Source organism: Lithobates pipiens, unplaced genomic scaffold, assembly GCF_037356315.1.
Source record: "Lithobates pipiens isolate NorthernLeopardFrog02 unplaced genomic scaffold, aLitPip1_a1.2 Scaffold_22, whole genome shotgun sequence".
Classification (NCBI taxonomy): Eukaryota; Metazoa; Chordata; class Amphibia; order Anura; family Ranidae; genus Lithobates; species Lithobates pipiens.
Window position 1 is genome coordinate 333,275,811 of NW_027507784.1, and position 23,872 is coordinate 333,299,682.

Genomic DNA, 23,872 nt, shown 5'->3' on the forward strand with positions numbered 1-23,872 from the left:
AAACCACACATGTGAGGTATCGCCGCGATCGGTAGAGCGAGAGCAATAATTCTAGCCCTAGACCTCCTCTGTAACTCAAAACATGCAACCTGTAGAATTTTTTAATTGTCACCTATGGAGATTTCTAAGGGTAAAAGTATGTCGCCATTCCACGAGCGGGCGCAATTTTGAAGCGTGGCATGTCGGGTATCAGTTTACTCACCGTAACATTATCTTTCACAATATAAAAAAAAATCAGGCTAACTTTACCGTTGTCTTATTTTTTAATTCAAAAAAGTGTATTTTTTCCCAAAAAAGTGCGCTTGTAAGACCGCTGCGCAAATACGGTGTGACAGAAAGTATTGCAACGACCGCCATTTTATTCTCTAGGGTGTTATGCTGCATACACACGATCGAAATTTCAGCCAGCAAAAGACCGATGAAATCTTTTCATCGGAAAATGCGACCGTGTGTATGCTCCATCGGAATTTAGCTGGCCGAATTCCCACCAGCAAAAATTTGAGAGCATGTTCTCAATTCTTCCGACGGACAAAACTTTCTATCGGAAATTTCGGTCGTGTGTATGCAATTCCGATGCGCAACAACTCACGCATGCTCAGATTCAACTACGAGACGGAAGCTATTGGCTACTGGCTATTGAACTTCCTTTTTCTAGTCCCGTCGTACGTGTTGTACGTCACCGCGTTCTTGGCGGTCGGAATTTGGTGTGACCGTGTGTATGCAAGACAGCTTGAGCGAAATGGAAAACCATCAGAGTTTTTTCCAACTAAAATTCCGATCGTGTGTACACGGCATTAGAAAATAAAATGTATAATGTTTTGGGGGTTCTTAGTAATTTTCTGGGAAAAACAAAAACAAAACTGTTTTTAACTTGTAAACTACAAATCTCAAAAAAGAGGTTAAACAGTTGTCACCAGAACAAGTGTCCCCAATGGAAGATTCCCCCCTGTGTTCCTGTTTTGGCTTTGCCATCGCTTTCTGCAGGGCAGACAATGGCAACCAAGACAAACAGAGTGGGTGAGTCCATCTGTGAAACACAGACAGACATAAAAAAAAAAAAAACTGACAGGGGCTCTAGCCCTCTTCCACTCCATCCAAAACTATGCTTTGATACACTTTAATAGAACCCTCATTTGTGTTGAGCAGAAATCAGCCGGGAACTGTCACTGACCTGCCCCTCTGTGCTCGCAGAACGGAATGCACATGGAATGTAATGATTGCATAAGAAGGTCCTTGGACTTTGATAAACGATCAGCGAGGGATTTCTAGCACTGCCCGGCCACAGAAAAGTTCCAGAAAAACTGCGAGATTCACCAGGGCAGAATATAAATCAGCCGCCTATCCAACATCATAAAAAAAGAAATATAAAAAAATACATTTTTGTATTTTGAAGTCAAGTTCATTGCAGAGTAGTCACCAGTGGAAAATTTTCATATATATATATATATATATATTTTTTTAAAGTGGTTGTAAACCCTTACAACACACTTTGACCTACAGGTAAGCCTAGATTAAGGCTTACCTGTAGGTCCAAGAAATATCTCCTAAACCTACACGGTTTGCAGATGCCGCATGTGTCAGCTCCCGTGCACATGCGCGGGAGTGACGTCATCGCGGCTTCACCGAATGACAGCGGCGGAGCAGCGAGACCCACCATGAAGATGGAGGCTCCGGACTACAGGGGACAGCGGTGACTTCGCTGGCTCCTGTGTCAGGTAAGTGACACATAATGGGCTACCATGCGATGCGATGCATAGTAGTCCATTATGCTTAACCTTTGCAGGGAATGAAAGAGGAAGTAACACCCATCAGGGATTATTTCCTCTTTAATCTTCTGGTTCAAAGTAAACCCATCAAAGACACATATAATGATTTTGAAAGAAAGGACTGCTTGGGAAGGGGTAGATAGATCCTCCTCTGGGTGATATAAGTGCCCAATACCAACTGATCTGAGGGGTGAAGGTGCAGGAATTGGGATGACATGAGGGGGGAAGGTGTGGGAATTGGTGGTGATCTGAGGGGGGAAGGTGCAGGAATTGGGGTGATCTGAGGGGGGTAAAGGTGCGGGAATTGGGGGTGATCTGAGGGGGGAAGGTATAGGAATTGGGATGATCTGAGGGGGGAAGGTGTGGGAATTGGGGTGACCTGAGGGGGTAAGGTGTGGGAATTGGGGTGATCTGAGGGGTGAAGGTGTAGGAATTGGGGTGATCTGAGGGGGGAAGGTGCAGGAATTGGGATGATCTGAGGGGGGAAGGTGTGGGAATTGGGGTGACCTGAGGGGGGAAGGTGTGGGAATTGGGGTGATCTGAGGGGTGAAGGTGTAGGAATTGGGGTGATCTGAGGGGGGAAGGTGTGGGAATTGGGGTGATCTGAGGGGTGAAGGTGTGGGAATTGGGGTATCTGAGGGGGTAAGGTATAGGAATTGGGATGATCTGAGGGGGGAAGGTGCAGGAATTGGGGTGATCTGAGGGGTGAAGGTGTAGGAATTGGGGTGATCTGAGGAGTGAAAGTTTAGGAATTGGGCTGATCTGAGGGGGGAAGGTGCAGGAATTGGGGTGATCTGAGAGGGCGAACGTGTGGGAAATGGGGTGATCTGAGGGGGGAAGGTGCAGGAATTGGGGTGATCTGAGGAGTGAAAGTTTAGGAATTGGGGTGATCTGAGGGGTGAAGGTGCGGGAATTGGGGTGATCTAAGGGGTGAAGGTGCAGGAATTGGGGTGATCTGAGGGGTGAAGGTGCAGGAATTGGGGTGATCTGAGGGGTGAAAGTTTAGGAATTATGGTGATCTGAGGGGTGAAGGTGCGGGAATTGGGGTGATCTGAGGGGTGAAGGTGTGGGAATTGGTGGTGATCTGAGGGGGGAAGGTGCAGGAATTGGGGTGATCTGAGGGGGGTAAAGGTGCGGGAATTGGGGGTGATCTGAGGGGGGGAGGTATAGGAATTGGGATGATCTGAGGGGGGAAGGTGTGGGAATTGGGGTGACCTGAGGGGGTAAGGTGTGGGAATTGGGGTGATCTGAGGGGTGAAGGTGTAGGAATTGGGGTGATCTGAGGGGGGAAGGTGCAGGAATTGGGATGATCTGAGGGGGGAAGGTGTGGGAATTGGGGTGACCTGAGGGGGGAAGGTGTGGGAATTGGGGTGATCTGAGGGGTGAAGGTGTAGGAATTGGGGTGATCTGAGGGGGGAAGGTGTGGGAATTGGGGTGATCTGAGGGGTGAAGGTGTGGGAATTGGGGTATCTGAGGGGGTAAGGTATAGGAATTGGGATGATCTGAGGGGGGAAGGTATGGGAATTGGGGTGACCTGAGGGGGGAAGGTGTGGGAATTGGGGTGATCTGAGGGGGGAAGGTATAGGAATTGGGATGATCTGAGGGGGGAAGGTGTGGGAATTGGGGTGACCTGAGGGGGGAAGGTGCGGGAATTGGGGTGATCTGAGGGGGGAAGGTGCGTGAATTGTGGTGATCTGAGGGGTGAAGGTGCAGGAATTGGGGATGATCTGAGGGGTGAAGGTGTAGGAATTGGGGTGATCTGAGGAGTGAAAGTTTAGGAATTGGGCTGATCTGAGGGGGGAAGGTGCAGGAATTGGGGTGATCTGAGAGGGCGAACGTGTGGGAAATGGGGTGATCTGAGGGGGGAAGGTGCAGGAATTGGGGTGATCTGAGGAGTGAAAGTTTAGGAATTGGGGTGATCTGAGGGGTGAAGGTGCGGGAATTGGGGTGATCTAAGGGGTGAAGGTGCAGGAATTGGGGTGATCTGAGGGGTGAAGGTGCAGGAATTGGGGTGATCTGAGGGGTGAAAGTTTAGGAATTATGGTGATCTGAGGGGTGAAGGTGCGGAAATTGGGGTGATCTGAGGGGTGAAGGTGCAGGAATTGGGGTGATCTGAGAGGGCGAACGTGTGGGAAATGGGGTGATCTGAGGGGGGAAGGTGCAGGAATTGGGGTGATCTTAGGGGGAATGTGCAGGAATTGGGATGATATGAGGGGGGAAGGTGCAGGAATTGGGGGTGATCTGGGGAGTGAAGGTGCAGGAATTGGGGGTGATCTGAGGGGGGAAGGTGCGGGAATTGGGGATGATCTGAGGGGGGAAGGTGCAGGAATTGGGGTGATCTTAGGGGAAAGGTGCAGGAATTGGGATGATATGAGGGGGGAAGGTGCAGGAATTGGGGTGATCTGAGGGGGGAGATGCAGGAATTGGGGTGATCTGAGGCGTGAAGGTGCAGGAATTGGGGTGATCTGAGGGGGGAAGGTGCAGGAATTGGGGGTGATCTGAGGGGGGGGGGATGCAGGAATTGGGGTGATCTGAGGGGGGAGATGCAGGAATTGGGGTGATCTGAGGGGGGTAAAGGTGCGGGAATTGGGGGTGATCTGAGGGGGGAAGGTGCAGGATTTGGGGTGATCTGAGGGGGAAGATGCAGAAATTGGGGTGATCTGAGGGGGGAAGATGCAGGAATTGAGGATGATCTGAGGGGGGAGATGCAGGAATTGGGGTGATCTGAGGAGTGAAGGTGTAGGCATTGGGGGTGATTTGGGGAGTGAAGGTGCGGGAATTGGGGTGATCTGAGGGGTGAAGGTGTAGAAATTGGGGTGATCTGAGGGGGGAGGGTGCGGGAATTGGGGTGATCTGAGGGGGGAAGGTGCAGGAATTGGGGTGATCTGAGGGGGGAAGGTGCAGGAATTGGGGTGATCTGAGGGGGAACATGTGGGAATTGGGGTGATCTTAGGGGGGAGGTGTAGGAATTGGGGTGACCTGAGGGGGGAAGGTGCGGGAATTGGGGTGATCTGAGGGGGGAAGGTGCGTGAATTGTGGTGATCTGAGGGGTGAAGGTGCAGGAATTGGGGATGATCTGAGGGGTGAAGGTGTAGGAATTGGGGTGATCTGAGGAGTGAAAGTTTAGGAATTGGGCTGATCTGAGGGGGGAAGGTGCAGGAATTGGGGTGATCTGAGAGGGCGAACGTGTGGGAAATGGGGTGATCTGAGGGGGGAAGGTGCAGGAATTGGGGTGATCTGAGGAGTGAAAGTTTAGGAATTGGGGTGATCTGAGGGGTGAAGGTGCGGGAATTGGGGTGATCTAAGGGGTGAAGGTGCAGGAATTGGGGTGATCTGAGGGGTGAAGGTGCAGGAATTGGGGTGATCTGAGGGGTGAAAGTTTAGGAATTATGGTGATCTGAGGGGTGAAGGTGCGGGAATTGGGGTGATCTGAGGGGTGAAGGTGCAGGAATTGGGGTGATCTGAGAGGGCGAACGTGTGGGAAATGGGGTGATCTGAGGGGGGAAGGTGCAGGAATTGGGGTGATCTTAGGGGGAATGTGCAGGAATTGGGATGATATGAGGGGGGAAGGTGCAGGAATTGGGGGTGATCTGGGGAGTGAAGGTGCAGGAATTGGGGGTGATCTGAGGGGGGAAGGTGCGGGAATTGGGGATGATCTGAGGGGGGAAGGTGCAGGAATTGGGGTGATCTTAGGGGAAAGGTGCAGGAATTGGGATGATATGAGGGGGAAGGTGCAGGAATTGGGGTGATCTGAGGGGGGAGATGCAGGAATTGGGGTGATCTGAGGCGTGAAGGTGCAGGAATTGGGGTGATCTGAGGGGGGAAGGTGCAGGAATTGGGGGTGATCTGAGGGGGGGGGGATGCAGGAATTGGGGTGATCTGAGGGGGGAGATGCAGGAATTGGGGTGATCTGAGGGGGGTAAAGGTGCGGGAATTGGGGGTGATCTGAGGGGGGAAGGTGCAGGATTTGGGGTGATCTGAGGGGGAAGATGCAGAAATTGGGGTGATCTGAGGGGGGAAGATGCAGGAATTGAGGATGATCTGAGGGGGGGAGATGCAGGAATTGGGGTGATCTGAGGGGTGAAGGTGTAGGCATTGGGGGTGATTTGGGGAGTGAAGGTGCGGGAATTGGGGTGATCTGAGGGGTGAAGGTGTAGAAATTGGGGTGATCTGAGGGGGGAGGGTGCGGGAATTGGGGTGATCTGAGGGGGGAAGGTGCAGGAATTGGGGTGATCTGAGGGGGGAAGGTGCAGGAATTGGGGTGATCTGAGGGGGAACATGTGGGAATTGGGGTGATCTTAGGGGGGAGGTGTAGGAATTGGGGTGGTCTGGGGAGTGAAGGTGCGGGAATTGGGGTGATCTGAGGAGTGAAACTTTAGGAATTGGGGTGATCTGAGGGGTGAAGGTGTAGGAATTGAGGTGATCTGAGGGGGGAAGGTGCGGGAATTGGGGTGATCTGAGGGGGGAAGGTGCAGGAATTGGGGTGATCTGAGGGGGGAAGGTGCAGGAATTGGGGTGATCTGAGGGGGAACATGTGGGAATTGGGGTGATCTTGGGGGAAGGTGTAGGAATTGGGGATGATCTGAGGGGGGAAGGTGCAGGAATTGGGGGTGATCTGGGGAGTGAAGTTGCAGGAATTGGGGATGATCTGGGGGGGAGGTGCAGGAATTGGGGTGATCTGAGTGGGGGAGATGCAGGAATTGGGGTGATCTGAGGGGTGAAGGTGTAGGAATTGGGGGTGATTTGGGGAGTGAAGGTGCGGTAATTGGGGATGATCTGAGGGGGGAAGGTGCAGGGATTGGGGTGATCTGAGGGGGGAAGGTGCAGGGATTGGGGTGATCTGAGGGGGGAAGGTGCAGGGATTGGGGTGATCTGAGGGGGAAGGTGCAGGGATTGGGGTGATCTGAGGGGGGAAGGTGCAGGGATTAGGGTGATCTGACCCCTTTGTTAGACCCTGCTCTGTGTCTGCATGCTGCAGATATAGCAGAACATACATGCTAAGCAATGTGTCGGTGTAGCACTCCCTGATATTTATTTACCTCTCCCAGAGATCAGAGGACTCCCCTTGACAATGCCTTCATCTGCTATTCCCTCCAGAAAGACAGCGCCATGTTTGTTTAGCGATCACCCAGGTGCACCTCCTACTTTCCAGAATGAGATGCTGGCTCAAAAATTACCCAATCATGTCAGTTCTGGTTTCTGTGTGTTTCTGTGTTCACAAATGTCTGACACACATCAGCCCCTGCTGCAGCCTCTTACTTTATGACTTGTTATACAGGTACAATGTTGCAGTCTGATCACTTGAGGAGGGGAGACTAAAGAAATGCTTCTTCCTGCCTGCAGCAGACTGATGACGTCATCTCACCCTCAGTACATCTACTGGACTGGAGCCCAAGGATAGCTTTTCAATGATAAATGGCGGAGCTTTTGAATAATGATAATGTTGTTGTTGTATATTATATGCTCCATGTGTGGAATGTATTTCTGTAGAATTGTAGAACTTCTGGCATTCACCTCGGGAGTTCTGTCTTCTTGGCTCCCGTTCTCATAGAAGAGGTCCTGTCTGCGTGTTCTGGGTGGACGGTGGATGGACCTTGTCCTGGCAATCTTCTGTGGTTGGCCTCAGATGCTCCTAAATATCATTTCCTTCTCTGTTTCCATCTACTTTGTGTGACGTCCTTCCAGGTCAGCTCCTTCCTGTGTGATGTCACCGACCGGCCACTGACTGCTCCACCGTCCTCTATGATACATAAACATGCGGTCCCGGTGTTGTCTGCTCGGGACCTCCACATCAGACCACACATGGCAGACAACACAAACCAGGAACGAGCCAGATCTAACCTATCAGATCTGGGGGCGCAGTAAAAAAAAAGTCAGGGGGCTCAATGTCAGCACTATGTGCGAGTCACCGACACTCTGTCTGGGAAATACTCATATGTATTAGGCTGTCATTTAAATAGGTGATTAAACAGAACATGTTCCCCCTTATAGTTGTCCCTATCAGAGCCCCGCATTACATCAGGAGTACTCGTCAGAGTGCCCCCTTACATCAGGTGTCCCTATCAGAGTGTCCCCTTACATCAGGTGTCCCTATCAGAGTGTCCCCTTACATCAGGTATCCCTATCAGAGTGTCCCCTTACATCAGGTGTCCCCATCAGAGTGCCCCCTTACATCAGGTGTGTCCATCAGAGTGCCCCCTTACATTGTGTTCCCGCATCAGAGTGCCACTAACATCAGGTGTTCCCATCAGAGTGCCCCCTTCATCAGGTGACCACATCAGAGTGCCCCCTTACATCAGGTGTCCCCATCAAAGTGCCCCCTTATATCAAGTGTTCCAATTAGAGTGCCCCTTTACATCAGAGTCTCCATCAGATTGCCCCCTTACATCCGGTTTCCCCATCAGAGTGCCCCCTTTACATCAGACGTCACTATCATAGGGCCTCCTTTACATTAGGGTCCCTATGAGAGCGTCCCCTACATCAGGGTCCCCATCAGAGTGCCCCCTTACATCAGGGTCCCTATGAGAGTGCCCCCTTACATCAGGTGTCCCCATCAGAGTGCCCCTTACATGTGGTTTCCCCTTCAGAGTGCTCCCCTACATCAGGTGCCCGCATCAGAGTGCTCCTTTAGATCAGAGTCCCCATCAGAGTGCCCCCCTTACATCAGTTGTCCCCGTCAGAGTGCATCCCGAGCCCACCCACTTGTGTGACATCAGCAAATTAATATTTTCTAATGTCTTCCTGTTTCTCCTCCCGGTCAATCAGGAAGCAGGTTCTAAGACCCGATTGGCTGTGAATCTGAAGACCCGATTGGCTGGGGGGAGAGCCAGCGACCATTGGGACACTAAGGAGATGGAGGGGGGAAGTTGCAGCCACCAATGCTCGATAGGGTAGGTGCTGATGGACCGGGGGGGGGGGGTGTTGGGGGGGGGGGTGTTGTTGGTGTGGGGTGGCAGGCTGGAGGGAACCGAACCATAGAGCACCAGCCGCCACTGGATAATGCTAATGTGCATTCTGTGATGCATTGTTAACGACACCCCAAACAGAAACCACAAATGCAGTGTGTTTGCAGACACCAAAACGCAATAATGCCAGTGGCGGCCCGTAATGCAGGTGCTGTAAAGCGCTGCCCCCTAACCAGTGCGCCCAGCCCCTCATCTACATGCAGGGTGCCGGATGCATGAATTTCAATGTTTTTTTTTTTTAAACACACAATTAGAGCCTGAGGCTCTAATTGGCTTAAAGCGTTCTGCCCACCCGCTTGTGTGACATTAGCAAATGAATATTCGCTAATGTCTTCTTGTTTGCCCCCCAGCACAAATCTTTGCCTCCGTATCACCAAATCCCCCCCACTCATATGCCCCCTCCCCCCAAAAAAAAACAATTCACCCCTCCTATTACAAATCCTCTAACCCTTAAATATCCCCTCCTAGTACACATCTTCTCCCCCCCACGTAAAATCCCCCCTCCCAGCACAAATTCCCCCTCCCAGCACAAATTCCCCCCTCCCAGCACAAATCTTCTCCCCCCCCAGGGCAGAGGTCACTCCTGCCCACCCCTTGTCCCGGCCCTGCATTCAACATCTCAAACATAGATGACATGATAAGCATGTTCTGACATCTAGAGATGGGGGCAGGGAACATTTGGTAAATTTTTCAAGAACCGGAGAGACGAACCGGAGACGATCGGATTGTACTGAAGACAAGTAAAACTGAAACACTTCCTGGAGAGAAGAAAATGCAGAAATGAAACTCTTCTTAAAGGCACGGGCCATCATTGCATAATGGCGAGTTCCTTATTTTTGTGGCCTCCACCACCCGGCACTCCAGAAATCCGCAGTGTAATTTTTTTTTTACTTTATCAAGTAGAAGAAGAGGAGAAAAATTGTTTTTGCATCTCTCAGAAATTTTGTCAAAATTAGGGGATTTCGGCAAAATTTCCAACTTCGGCTAATTGCATTGTAACCAATAAGGAAGGTGAAGCAAAGGTGTTTTTTTAGTGCTTTTCGATGGTCTAATAATGAGCTGTAAATAACTCAGACGGTTACAGGAACTCCTTTCAGCCAATCCGAAACCTGTTCTTGTGCCATAAAATTATCTCTTTTTATCCTCTATACGTTTTTTTTTCACAGAAAGAAAAAAACTGTGAACCCCTCTCCCCCCCCCAAAAAAAAATAATAATGAAAGTGACAGTACGCAAACAATGATCACATAAATTACCCAGAACACCCCCCTCCCCAAAAAAAACACCCTCTAACCACTTACCGACCAGACTTTTTCCTGCACTTTTTGTTTATACAAGTTATTATCAGTATTTTTTCATAGAAACGTACATTTTTTTTTCTTAGCAGCGACCCTAGAGAACAAAATGGCGATTGTTGCAATTTTTTTATGTCATGCAGTATTTGTGCAGCGGTTGTTCAAACAATATTTTAAAAAAAATAACAAATTTTTAATGAATAAAAATAAAAAAAAAGACCCAAAACCCAATATATACACCAATTTTTTTTGTAAAATGTGAAAGATGGTGTTACACCGAGCGAATAGATACCTAACATGTCACACTTTAAAATAGCCGGTGTTAATTTCGTTGACTAAAATTACTAAAACATTTTAGTTGACTAAATGAATACAGGGAGTCCCCGAGTTACGATCATCCGACTTGCGAACGACTCCTACTTACGAACAGTAGGTAGCGCCGGCGGGCACATCGGAAAATATCGGAAAACATTGGAAAACAACGTCGGAAAACAGCATAAAACAGCGAAAAACTTCGGAAAACATCAGAAAACGGCGTTGGAAAACATCGGAAATGCCGTTCTGCGCATGCGCGTCTGGATTACGAACAAATCCGACTTCAGAACAAACAGACAGTCCCTAACCTGTTCATAACTCAGGGACTGCCTGTACTATTTTAGTTGACTAAAATACGACTAAAACGAATTCCGCGTACACGCGACCGGACTTTTCGACGGACTAGGTCTGACGGTCTTCTTGACGGACTTTCGGCGGAGGTCTGATGGACTTTCTGAATGAAACGAACTTGGCCACACATGACCGGACTAAGGCCGCGTACACACGCGCGGACTGTTCGCCCAACTTTGTCCGTCAAACAGTTTCGGCAAACAGTCCGCTCAAAATTAGCATGGACGGACATGGCCACACACGACGAACGAACAGTTTGCTGAAACCGTGCGCGATGACGTGAACGGCACGTACGACGGGACGAAAAATACGACGTCCTATACACTGCATTATAACTTTCGGCGTGTAAATCCTTTCTGAGCATGCGCGGAACTTAGTTTGACGAACAAGCCTACACACGAGCGGACTGTTCACTGAAACAAGGTTTCAGCGGACAGTTTTTCGGAAATTCCGTAAAACCTTGTTCGTCAAACTGTCCGCTGAAACTGTCCGCTGAAAGCCCACACACGAGCGGACTGTCCGCCCAAACACTGTTCAGCGGACAAAGTTGGGCGAACAGTCCGCGCGTGTGTACGCGGCCTTAGTGCGTTTGTTTTGAACGTGATGACGCAAACAGGACTAAACAAGGAAGTTCATTAGCCAATAGCTCCCCTTACGTCGTATTTGGTCCATCGGACCAGCACACAGATGAACGGTTTTCCCGATTTTTAGTCCGTTGGACTCGAGTCCGTCAGATAGATTTGAAACATGTTTTATTTCTAGGTCCGTCTGACTTTTGGGGGAAAAAAAGTCCGCTGGAGTCCACACATCCACAGGACCAAGTCTGCTGGAAAGTCCGACCGTGTGTACGCGCCATAAAACGATTGAGATGACTAAAATAGGACTAAAACTAAAATGGCATTTTAGTCAAAAGACTAAAATGGAACTAAAACTAAAATGCAATTTTAGTCAAAATTATAATGCCGCGTACGCACGGTTGGAATTTCCGGCCAGAAAAAGACAGATGAGAGCTTTTCATCGGAAAATGCGACCGCGTGTACGCTCCATCGCAATTTAGCTGTCCGAATTTCCGCCAGTCAAAAATTGATAGCATGTTTTCAATTTTCCCGACGGAAAAACGTTCTATCGGTAATTCCGATCGTGTGTATGCAATTCCGACACGCCAAAAATCACGCATCCTCACATTCAACTACGAGACGGAAGCTATTGGCTACTGGCTATTGAACTTCCTTTTTCTAGTCCCGTCGTACGTGTTGTACGCCACCACGTTATAAACTATCGGAATTTGCTGTGACCGTGTGTAGGCAAGACAGCTTGAGCCGAATTTCGTCGGTAAAACCATCAGAGCTTTTTCCAACGAGAATTCCGATCGTGTGTACGCGGCATAAGACTAAAACTAAATTGAAATTTGACTTAGAAATGAACACTGGTCTGTAATGCATGTTCATACCTCAATACCATAAATAATAACATAGGAGATTTTTCACTCCAGCAGTATATAAATACGACTAAAACTAAAACAATTGCAGAAGACTAAAATGGGACTAAAACTAAAATGCCAATTTAGTCCTACAACTAAGACTAAAACTAAATCGAAATTTGCTGCCAAAATGAACACTGAAAATAGCGTACGTTCGCAGAATGGCGACAAGCTACGGTACTTAATAATCACCATTGGTGACAATTTAAATGCCTTTACAGGTTACAGGTTAGAGGAGGTCTAGCACTAGAATTATTGCTCTCGCTCTAACGTTCGTGGCGATACCTCACATGTGCAGTGCCGACACCGTTTATATATGCGCCTGCAACTTACGTATGCGTTAGCTTTTGCGCGCAAGCACGGAGGGATGGGGGCGCTTTAATTTTTTTTTATTGGATGTGTTTTATAGCTTTCATTTTTTTTTCTCTTATTTATTTGACTTTTTATTTTTACACTGTCCCTTTGTTCATTTATTTTTGATCACTTTTATTCCTATGATAAGAAATGTGAACATCCCTTGTAATAGAAATAAGGATGACAGGTCCTCTTTATGGAGAGATCTGGAGTTTATAAGACCCCAAATCTCTTTTTTTACCTTTAAAAGCAAAAGACAAAAAAATAAAAAATAAAATATTTGATCTTTTAATTAACCACTTCAGCCCCTGGAAGGTTCACCCCCCTTTTCCCGACCAGTGTCGCTTTAACTGAAAATTGCGTAGTTGTGCGACGTTGTGCGACCCAAACAAAATTGACATCCTTTTTTTCCCACCAATAGAGTTTTCTTTTGGTGGTATTTGATCACCTCTGCGTCTTTTGGGGTTTTTTTGCGCTAGAAACAAAAATCTGCCGACGCTTTTGAATATTTTTTACTTTCTGCTATAAAACACATCCAATAAAAAAATAATATGTAAAAAATATAATTTCTTCATCATTTTAGGCCAATATGTATTCTGCTACATGTTGTTGGTAAAAAAAAATCTCAATAAGTGTATATTGATTGGTTTGCGCAAAAGTTATAGCGTCTACAAACACTATAGAGATAGACTTGTGGACTTTTTATTTTATTTTTATTTGTTTACTAGTAATGGTGGCGATTTTTAGCGGGACTGCGACATTGCGGCGGACAAATCTGCCCCTAAGTGACACTTTTTGGGGACCAGTGACACTAATACAGTGATCAGTGCTAAAAAAAAATGCATGGTCACTGTACTAATGACCAGTGGCGGCTGGTGGCAAATAATTCAGGAGGTGGGGCCGCCAGGGTGTGGAGGCGGAGGGAGGGAGGCAGCTCCCCGGGCACCGTACAGACGATGAGATCTGATCACTTGTCCACTCACCGGCCAATCAGGAAGCAGGTTTTGACACCGGTCACCCAATTGGCTGAAAGAACAGGCGATCCTATCGGAGGGGAGGAGCTGGAAGCCAACATGGAGCAGAGAACTCGGAGCCGAGCTGCTGCACCACGCTGCTTGCCCCCTTCCCCCCCCCCCCGCCATGATTGTGTAAGTGCCGGACCGACCGGCAAACAGCAGGGGGGTAGGGGGATGGGTGGTTGTTTGCCGCCCCCCTCCCCCCCACCCAAAAAAAAAAACAGCCGCCAGAGATCCGTGTCCCTGCTTTGCAGAAACACAGGATCCCAACCTTCGCTTGTCACAGAACAGCGATCTGTCATGTTCGGTGGGTCCTGGCGGACATTGCATCTTCTGTACCTGCTGATTGGCTCCTGCTGTGAATGAGTCACTAGTGCGCGCTTGACCCTGAATTGCAGAATCACGTACAGGTACATGATTCTGCCCTGCCGCAGTAAATGTACGTTGGCGCTCGCATGTCACCTTTTTTGACGCCTATTAGAGCCTCTGGCTCTAATCAGGTGCTTCAAAAACACCCAACGCCTCCCGCCACGAAAAGGGGCTGGGCGCCTGAATAGGGGGTGGCAGCGGTGGCCATAGATAGATTCATGCAATACAAGAATCTATCTATTGGTGATCGAGGGATGGCTGGGGAGAGGGGGCGGCACCCATGCGCCCTTATGGAAGCACAGCAACTGCTATCATTATCATTCTTAGGGCTCCTTTGCATTTGAATTAAAACATGGCTTTGGATGCGCTTTTTTTAAAGGGATTGTAAACCCTCATTTTTTTTTTTAACCAGATGCCGACTACACCTGCCCCTTTAAGGAGATGTTCGCCAGCACCCGGCGATCGTTACCAAGAGAGGCAGAACGGCGATCTGAATATGTAAACAAGGCAGATCGCCATTCTGTCAAAGGGAAAGCTGGGGATCTTGTGTTTCTGCTAAAAAAAAAAACACGAGGGTTTACAACCCGTTTAAAAAAAGTGCGACCGAAGCCATGTTTTAAAGCAAGTGTAATGCCCCGTACACACTACCAGAAAATCGTACGGAAAATGCCGCAATCGCATGATAATCGGATCGTTTGTACATAGCTTTTTCGAGAGTCGATCAGCACAGTTCATCCGATATTATTCTATCGGACATGCATGGAAAAATTTTTCGTACGATGCCAGATTGTATGATTCTCCTTTAATCAGTACAGCTATCGTTCGAAAGCGCAATACAAATGCATTACAACACTATGACATCACTTCCGAATTTTTCTTTTTCTGTCGTGCGGGAATTTTGGTGACTTTAGTAAACTCATCAGATATGATCTGAGAATTAGCACGCAATAAAAAACGGACGATCGTTCGTCCGATAATCTCATTGTGTGTATGGGGCATAAAGAAGCCCTAAGAATGATAATGATACAATGTATTGCCTGTCCTGGCATTCTGATACAAATGTTTTTATTTGTTTATTATTATTGTGTCCTGTCATACTGATACAAATATTTCTATTTGTTTATTATTATTGTGTCCTGTCATACTGATACAAATATTTCTATTTGTTTATTATTATTGTGTCCTGTCATTCTGATACAAATGTTTCTATTTGTTTTATTGTTATTGTTTTGTATCTCTTTGCTGGTGTGCAGGGAGTCCTCAGCCAATCTCCAGCTACATCCCCCTCCATGTTAATCCTGCCATGGCAGAGGGGGCTGGGGGGGGGGGGGGCATTATATTACCACCCAGCCCTCTCTGATCCTTCCCTGAACAGATGTCCCTCCTGTGTCCCTGGGACTCCTCTCCTCTGCCTGCCCCTTTAAGGAGTTGCTGCCTGCTCTGAGCACTGTCTCTTTAAAAGGCTGTCCCTGCCCCCAGGAGGGGCAGTATATCCATTGTTTCTGCCAGGAGGGTTTTTTTTTTTCTTGCTGCTTCTGATCTGATTATTTGACGTCCAGTTAAAGGGAAGGCAAGATGGCTGAGCTGGGGAAGGGAGTTTCTGCGGGGAAGATAGCCAGCAATGTGCAGAAGAAGCTGACCAGGGCTCAGGAGAAGGTAAGGCTGCTGCTGGGGAGGAGAAGAGGGACATGACAGCTCCAGAGAGCCTCTGAGATCTGCCAGTGCAGCGTCATGACAGGCAACATCCACTGGCAGCTTCTGGGCAGAGCTCTGCAGACACCCGGATCAGGGGAAGCTGCAGCCTGGGTATGGGGTGGGGGTGACAGATCCAGGGGATGGGGGGTCCACCAGTCATTTGCTCTATGGGGATCTGCCAGTTCCTGCTGCTGGAGGAGGCATGCAGCTCATAGAAAGCTGCAGAGCTGGAAGCCTGTGTATGAGGGATGACAGATCCAGGGGATAGGGATTTACCAGTCCCTGCTGGAGCAGGCTTTTATAAACCAGGGATTTGCCAGTCCCGGCTGGAGGAGGCACCCAGCTCATGGGAGCTGTAGATTAGGCAGAATGTGTATGTGTATGGGGATGACAGATCCAGGGGATGAGGATCCACCAGCATTCTATACAGGAGAAGGCATCTAGAAGCTCTAGGGATCCACTAGTGTCTGCTGGAAGAGGCATCTACAATCTAGAGAGCTCTCCATCCCTGATCGGGGGGCATCTAGAAGGCAGGGACCCCCTAGTTTCTGCTAGAGGAGGCATCTAGAAGCCAAGGATTTCCCCATCCCTGTTCAGAGGGGCATCTAGAAGCCAAGGATCCACTAGTCTTTGCTGGAGGAGGCATCTAGGAGCTAGGAAGGGGGTGGGGGGCATCAGTCAGGGGTCCCCTAGTTTTTACTGGAGGAGGCGGTCTACAAGCTTGGGAGTTCTCTGTCCCTAATGGGAGGGGGGGTCACCTAGAAGCTAGGGACCCCCTAGTGTCTGCTATAAGAGCCATCTACAAGCTGGGGAACTCTCCATCCCTGATGGAAGGGGGGGGGGGCATCTAGAAGGAAGGGATCCTTTAGTTTCTGCTGGAGAAGGCATCTATAAACTGAGGAGTTCCTCATCCCTGTTCAGGGGGGCAACCAGGAGCCAAGGATCCATTAGTCCCTGTTGGAGGAGGCATCTAAGAGCTAGGAACCCACCAGTCCCTGCTGGAGGAGGAATAAATAAGCTAGGAATCCACTAGTTCGTGCTTAAGAAGGCACCTAGAAGCTAGGAGCTCCCATCCCTGTTTAGGGTGCATCTAGAAGCCTAGGATCCACTAGTCCCTGTTGGGAAGGGATAGCTAGGGATGCACCAGTCCCTGCTGAAAGAGGAATATAGAAGCTAGTGCACCCCTAGTTCCTACTTGTGACGGTACCTAGACGCTGAGGAGCTCCCCATCCCTGTTCAGGGGGGGGGGGGGGGCAGCTAGAAGCTAGGAATCTGATGGTCCCTGCAAAAGGAAGCATCTAGGACCTAGGGACTTGCCAGTCCCCACTGGAGTAGGAATATAAACGCTGGGGAGCCACTAGTCCCAACCGAAGGGAGTATCTAGAATCTAGGGGTCTACCAGTCACCGTTGGACACCATGAAGCTAGGGATCTATTAGACCTGCTAGCGTAGGACCATAGGAGATGAGGATCCACCAGTCCCTACTGGAGACTGTATCTAGAACCTAGAGCTGTATTAGTCCCTGCTGGAGGTAGCCTATAGAAGCTAGGGATCTACCAGTCCCTACTGGAGGAAGCATATAGAAGCTAGGGATCTACCAGGTACTGCTGGAGGAAGCGTATAGAAGCTAGGGATCTACCAGGTACTGCTGGAGGAAGCATATAGCAGCTGGGGATCTACCAGTCCCTACTGGAGGAAGCATATAGAAGCTAGGGATCTACCAGGTGCTGCTGGAGGAAGCATATAGAAGCCAGGGATCTACCAGGTACTGCTGGAGGAAGCATATAGAAGCTAGGGATCTACCAATCCCTGCTGGAGGAAGCGTATGGAAGCTAGGGATCTACCAGTCCCTGCTGGAGGAAGCGTATGGAAGCTAGGGATCTACCAGTCCCTGCTGGAGGAAGCATATAGAAGCTAGGGATCTACCAGTCTCTGCTGGAGGAAGCATATAGAAGCTAGGGATCTACCAGTCCCTGCTGGAGGAAGCATATAGAAGCTAGGGATCTACCAGGTACTGCTGGAGGAAGCATATAGAATCTAGGGATCTACCAGTCCCTGCTGGAGGAAGCATATAGAATCTAGGGATCTACCAGGTACTGCTGGAGGAAGCATATAGAATCTAGGGATCTACCAGTCCCTGCTGGAGGAAGCATATAGAAGCTAGGGATCTACCAGTCCCTGATGGAGGAGGCATCAAGCTAATGGGGGAATAACTGCAAATATCCGCAGGAACAGGCAGGCTCCTCCATCCTGTTTATGGACAAGATCAAAGGTCTGCAGAATCAGCAAAGCTAATGGGGGACGACAGAGTCTGCCTTGCCCTGCAGAGTGGAGGTTTCACTGTCCTCTATAGCCTCCTGCGCACTAACATGCCATCCAAGAGTCAGCTGTCAGGGAACTGTAAATTCCAGGCTGCCCTGGGAATAAGATTGCAGTCACACTGACGGCTTTCTCTGCGGTTGTTGGGAAGGCTACCATGAAGTTGCTGAGGAGCTGCAAGCCCCAGCGTGGCCATGCTGTCATGAGGGTAGCAGGCTTAGTGACCTCTTCAGCAGTCTATCTCTGTAATGTCCCTGCTATGCTAAATTTGAAGGTTTAGGCCAGCACTGTCTGTTCAGCTGCTTGAGCACTACAAATCCCAGTGACTTCTGCTGGTGTTTGTAGTGCCACAGGAGATCCCCCTGCTCATCTAATCCTCGCAGACATCTTCCATATCCTCTATGCTTAGCTGCGTAGACAGAAATTAGAATGTGGTGTTGTTACTATTAATATATGGTGTGATCACAGAAGCATTTTTAAACTTTCTGCTCCATTTTCATATAATTCTTTTCTTATCTGTCTTCTCTATCTTCCATCTATTGCCTATAATTTTAATAGTCCTCTTTTATCTATCTTTGCATTAAAGAAAATGTTTAAATGTTGCTCTATTGCTAATGAAGGGTGACGCTAAACAACGCCAAGCGTGCTTGTGTGGTTCCATATTGATTTTTGGCCTGTTCTGTTTGACCATTGCATTGTCCATTGCCTCTGAATATGTCGTCGATATACCTTGGCCACTGTGATTGATGTATGACAGGAGGTCTGAGTCAGGCGTGCGTTAGAAGCGGATCAGAGGTCACAGATGGTTTTGGAGGAATGGATATCTGAGGCTCATCATTCTATTTATAATCTCTGTGCTCTTGTAAGACACTACATTGCATGCGCTGGAATCCTGAGCAACAAATGTTTCCTGTAGCGCTCTTTAAATTGGAGCTTGCCTAGCACATGTTCACAGTGCTGGGGGGGTTGTACGGTTTTATTTTGCCTTTATTTCATGTACAACGGTGATTTGTAAGGTTAGATAGAGATTTTGTGGAATAAGTGATGGTCCAATCTCAAGGTGAGTCTTGGGCAGTTCTTTGTATTCTGGAAGGTTTGGAGATGTCACCTTTGCAGTTTCGGAAGTTGGCCACAAGGATACTTATGAAGTTATGATACATATCTAGGCAGCTATAAATTGCTATTGATATTACATGGTAGATATTGAAGAAAAAAATAATAAATGTGTATAATATATATATATATATATATATATATATCTATATATCATTTGAATTTGTAGCTAGAAATGACCCAACTGATGTATCTCCTTCGACTTACTGTGTAACAAAGTTAGACTACAGTAATGATTCTTATTGTAACTCCAGCCCCACCACACTATCAACAAATGGAATGGATGTTTTCCATGATCAACAGAATACTATGGACAATAAAATATTTTTTTAAAAATAAAATTCTGAATATTTTTAATAATCCCAAAGGGGGAATTAAGCAGAACTCCTGGATTTTCAAAAAATCCCCCATTAGTACACCCCCCCCCCCCCCACAAAACACTAAACAGTTATTACATTCGTGAAATTTCTTTCTGTTTAAGAGATATGTCTGATTTAATTTTCAGGAAGTCAGCTCTGTGATTAAAAAAATGCATCATCTTTTCTGGGAGGGAGGATCTCTTAGAACAGTGATTGCATCATATCCTCTTCTCTCTCTCTCTCTCTCTCTCTCTCTCTAACTGTAATCAGACTACATTTCCCATGAATCCTTGGGATGGGAGTGAATGTGGGAGGTATGCAAGGTGTTTAAATGTGAACTCGCCCACTTCAACATAAATCATACCCCTCATTCTGCAGCCAGCAAGCCATACATAACACACGGTATGATAGGTTACAGCCTTATAAATGCAAAGCATTTTAATATGAAAGCAAACCAGTGCCGAATGTCGGATCACCACCAGTGCCAAATGTCAGGGACCAGTGCCGAATGTCAGGGACCACCACCAGTGCCGCTTATCAGTGCCCATCATTGTAGAGCGAGGATAGTTACAGATCATCAGGATAACAGAGCGCATCTCGGGGTGATAGGTCTGTATGTGACAACATCGCTCGTGGCCACCTCCCTGCACGGAATTGTGATAGACAGCGCTGAGCGCATTGTTCCAATGTGCAGGGAGGCGGGGCTGTACCACAAGTGGTGTTCTCACATACAGACCTATTAGCCTGAGATGCGCTCTGTCATCCCGATGATCTGTAACTCTCCCCGCACTTGAGACAGATGGCGGGAGGTGGTGGCGGGGAGGACGGGAGCGGTGATGGCAGGGAGGAGGAAGACGGAGCACAGGAGGAGGACACCACCTCTATGGGCGGCATAGACCCCCTCCGCCCACTTCAGTGAGCCAGGTGGAAGTACAAGTCCCTGCTCGCTTTCAAAGGACTACAAGGGGGCGTGTCAGACTGCTGGCTGAGGAGAGGGATAGACGCCAACGGTCTTACAAACCGGAAATCCACAGGCAATAACGTTTTTTTTTTTTAACAGGCTATTGCAGAGGAACTACAGACCTCAGAAGAACATGGCAAACCTTGTTGGTGAGGGTAGGAGATCAGGGAAGAGAACATGGAAAAAAGTTTTTTTGCCCAGAGTCCTGCTTTAAGGAAAATGGCATCTGTTGGATTGGTGGCCGGCCATTGTGTCAGCAGCGGGCCGTTGGGTTGACGGCTGGCCTTGGATGGCTGTTGGGTGCCTTAATGACCATGATAGACTGCTGTTGCATGAATGGTAGGCCTCACTGCTGTGATCTGATTGCTAAGTTATGAAAGCCATGCTGTTTTCTTGGCCAGTGTTTCTCAACTTTTTATTTTTATTTTTTCAGTCTTTTTAAAATTATAGACAATCTCAGGGCACCCCATTCTAAAATGTAAAAATCAAAACTAATAGTTTTACATAATGCAGCAACATCCACACACGTAGGACACCCATCATTGGAGGTAATTTACTTCTACAAAGCAAATGCATCTTTGCCCATTGGTACTGACTAGTAATCCAGTGTTTCTCTTCTCCCTCAGCTCCTCTCCCTCACTCAGCCAATGTGTCCCAGGTGCTGATAGAGAGGGCCAGGGGAAGGGCAAACAAGGATGCTGCGCAGGATCCCGAGGTCTCCCTTATCAACCACCAATGTACCGTAATTGGTTGACAGGAAGCCAGTGCCTTAAAGGATGTAATGGTGTACAATGTGGCTTTGTTTAACTAAATGGCAGTCCTTATCCACCCACCGGCTTAATACATTGTTTGGGCAATTTTTAGGTATTTTGCCAAGGCACCCCTGAAGAAACCTGAAGGCTTCCTGGTCGAAAAAGGCTGTTCTAGGCATTGGTGCTTCTAGCCTCATAAGTGCCTCCTGGTCATTGCACACCCTGTAATGCTGAGCCATGGTCAGATGAACCACAGAAAATCACAAAAAAAATTCATACTAAAGCGGTACATTGTAGTTATTGATCATTGAGCGTTCACTGGTCCTTGGCCAAGGTCTGCTAACTGCCTGGTGGTTAAATATGAATCCTGGAAAATAGGAATCGTTGCCAATGTTATTAGGAAAGAAGATGTTAACACAAAGGACAGTTATTCATTTCCAGAAATGATCACAACCACCCTATTACCTTCTAGACCTTAAAGTCTAAAATCGTAAAACCTCTACCTCTACCAAACCTCTGATTACTTCCAACTGGTTCCTCAACAGTCAGTAAGCTAGTCCTAAAGCCAAAACATTTAGTTTTTTACTTAAAAGGCTTACATAAAAAAAAACAAAAAAAACTAAAAAAAAAAAACTGCACTTCCTTGTCAAGTAGACAACGGGATGTGATAGTAAATCTCCAAAATATCTCCAAATTGAGGCAAATCCCCACTTAGACCATTATCCAGAGGGCAAGTGTTCCTATTAGAAGATTTCACCTTTTTATTAAATTTTCGCATATGAACTAAAACATTTTGGATTGTCCCTCACTTTCAGGACATAGAGAGGGTAAATCTTCCAAAATAGGACACAGCCAGCAATAAATATTTTTTTTATATGACTTATGGACTAAGGGAGCAAAAGTTTTTTTTTTGGGGGGGGGTCCAAGGGCGCCCCTTTATAAGGGCCTGAAAAATTTTAAAAATTGAGAGCTGGGCTGGAGGATCCAAGGCATGAATAACTGATTTTGTAATATTTGCAGAATGTTTGGTCCAGAACAAGTTCGGCAGCCCCGTCCGGATCTTGCTTCTCAGAAATGTTCAAGTCCTGGAGAGGGGAGACCATTGCAACCCCTGAAACCTGCTGGATTTATTATCCTCTTAATCCGTTAATAGGCATTCTGGACTCTCACTCTTTGTTGTGGCGCCCTTACTGCTTTTTACATATTTGGGCTCCACAATAGACCATGTGAGTCAACTTGACCAAGCTGGTCCTTCACAACACTGAGTAATAATAGACCTTGTGCCTCTTCTACTTGTACCCAGCAATAAAATCCTAAACCGTCAACACTATTCAAAACAAAGTTTTGGCTTTAGATACGCTTTAAAATGGTTCTAAATTCAAATGTGTTTTTGTTTTTTTATTTTATTTTTTTCTTACCTTGATGAATTCTCTGCATTAGGGTAAAAAAACCTTTTAACAGTAGCCCTACCTTAAACACTCATCTGAGTCTTCTCTTGTTTCAGCGCTGTCCCATCTGCAGCAGCTGTCCTCCCCTCTTCACAGGACACAGAGGCCATTGGCTTCTGCTGCTGTCAATCAAATCTTGTGAGGGGGGGCCGAGCTGCGCTGTGAGTCTATGGAACCACACAGCCTGGCTCAGGAGTGTCCGCATTGCAAGTGGCTTGCTATGGTGGCACTTGGAAAAGAGGAGGAGCAGAGAGCACCAACGGGGGATCCCAGACAAGGAGGGTCGGGGGTTGGTCTGTGCAAAACCATTGCACAAAGCAGGTAAGTATAACCACTTTTCTAAAATTTAAGAATCAAGCTTTACAACCGATTGAACCACTTCAGACCTGCGCTATAGCCGAAAGACTGCGAAAGGGGGGGGGGGGGGTCTGTTCCTGGAAGATGTCCATGGTCGTCCTCCCAGAACCGCGGTGCGTTCTGTGATCACTGTGTCCTTCAGACACAGCTGATCTCAGATCATGGTAAAGGGACAATCTCCACAGCCCGTATTGATCATCAGTACTCCCTCTTGGGTGCCCATCGGTGCAGCCCCATGGTTTGCCCATCGGTGCAGCCTCATGGGTGCCCCCTCATGAGTGCCCATCAGTGCTCTCTCATGAGTGAAGAAAAATTACTTATTGCAAAATTTTATAAGAGACAGAAAATTTTTCTGTCTTTTTCTTTTTTTTTTTTTTTTTTTCCTTGAACGCAAAAAAAAAAACATAATTAAATGCCATATGGGTACAGCGTTGCATGACCGCGCAATTGTTCAAAGTGTGACAGGGTTGAAATCTGAAAAATAACCAGGACAGGAAGGGGGTGAAAGCGCCCAGTATTGACATGGTTAAGCGATTTGTAGTATCCTATTTTTTTTTTTTTTTTAATTTCCTTTGGTAAGTTAATTGGCAACATACAAAGTACAGTAACCCCATAGGAACCAATGAAGATCCATATAGCCGGAGCAAATTAGGATGTTGTAGTTGCACATTTATCGCTTTTTGCCCTGTTGGATAAACCCACAGAAAAGAAAGTAATAAAATATCTGTCACCCATTAAGTTTTTTTTTTTTTTTTTTTTTTTGTATTCTGTATATACACAAAGTTTACAGTGCAAAGAGCAATGCTGATAACCTTTCGTAGCCGTGGCTTTAACCACCACCTGTCTTGGAGATCTTTCTCCTGCTGTCACCCTCCATGCTGAATAAGGTTGGAACAAAAAAAGATTGCTTATCACCTTTCTCTTTGCTTATAGTGGAGCTCCAGGTAGATGTAAAGGTA

General features: G+C 47.5%; 1 protein-coding gene and 1 long non-coding RNA gene across 11 annotated transcripts in view; one reads left to right on the top strand and one right to left on the bottom strand.

The window, feature by feature from the left end:
• Positions 1–7,450, bottom strand: part of LOC143925562 (uncharacterized) — a 33,971-nt gene extending 26,521 nt beyond the window's left edge. The window contains exon 1 of the long non-coding RNA XR_013262036.1: positions 6,806–7,450. This is a non-coding gene — a long non-coding RNA (uncharacterized LOC143925562). The remainder of the gene's footprint in view (positions 1–6,805) is intronic.
• Positions 7,451–15,391: 7,941 nt separating this feature from the next.
• BIN1 (bridging integrator 1) overlaps positions 15,392–23,872 on the top strand; it is a 183,519-nt gene continuing 175,038 nt past the window's right edge. For 2 of the 10 annotated variants that reach the window (XM_077449657.1, XM_077449659.1), the window contains exon 1: positions 15,392–15,565. In XM_077449657.1, the coding sequence (XP_077305783.1) occupies positions 15,485–15,565 (81 nt within the window). In that variant the 5' untranslated portion in view covers positions 15,392–15,484. The remainder of the gene's footprint in view (positions 15,566–23,872) is intronic. The other 8 variants (XM_077449655.1, XM_077449662.1, XM_077449660.1 and 5 more) reach the window with 5 other exon arrangements.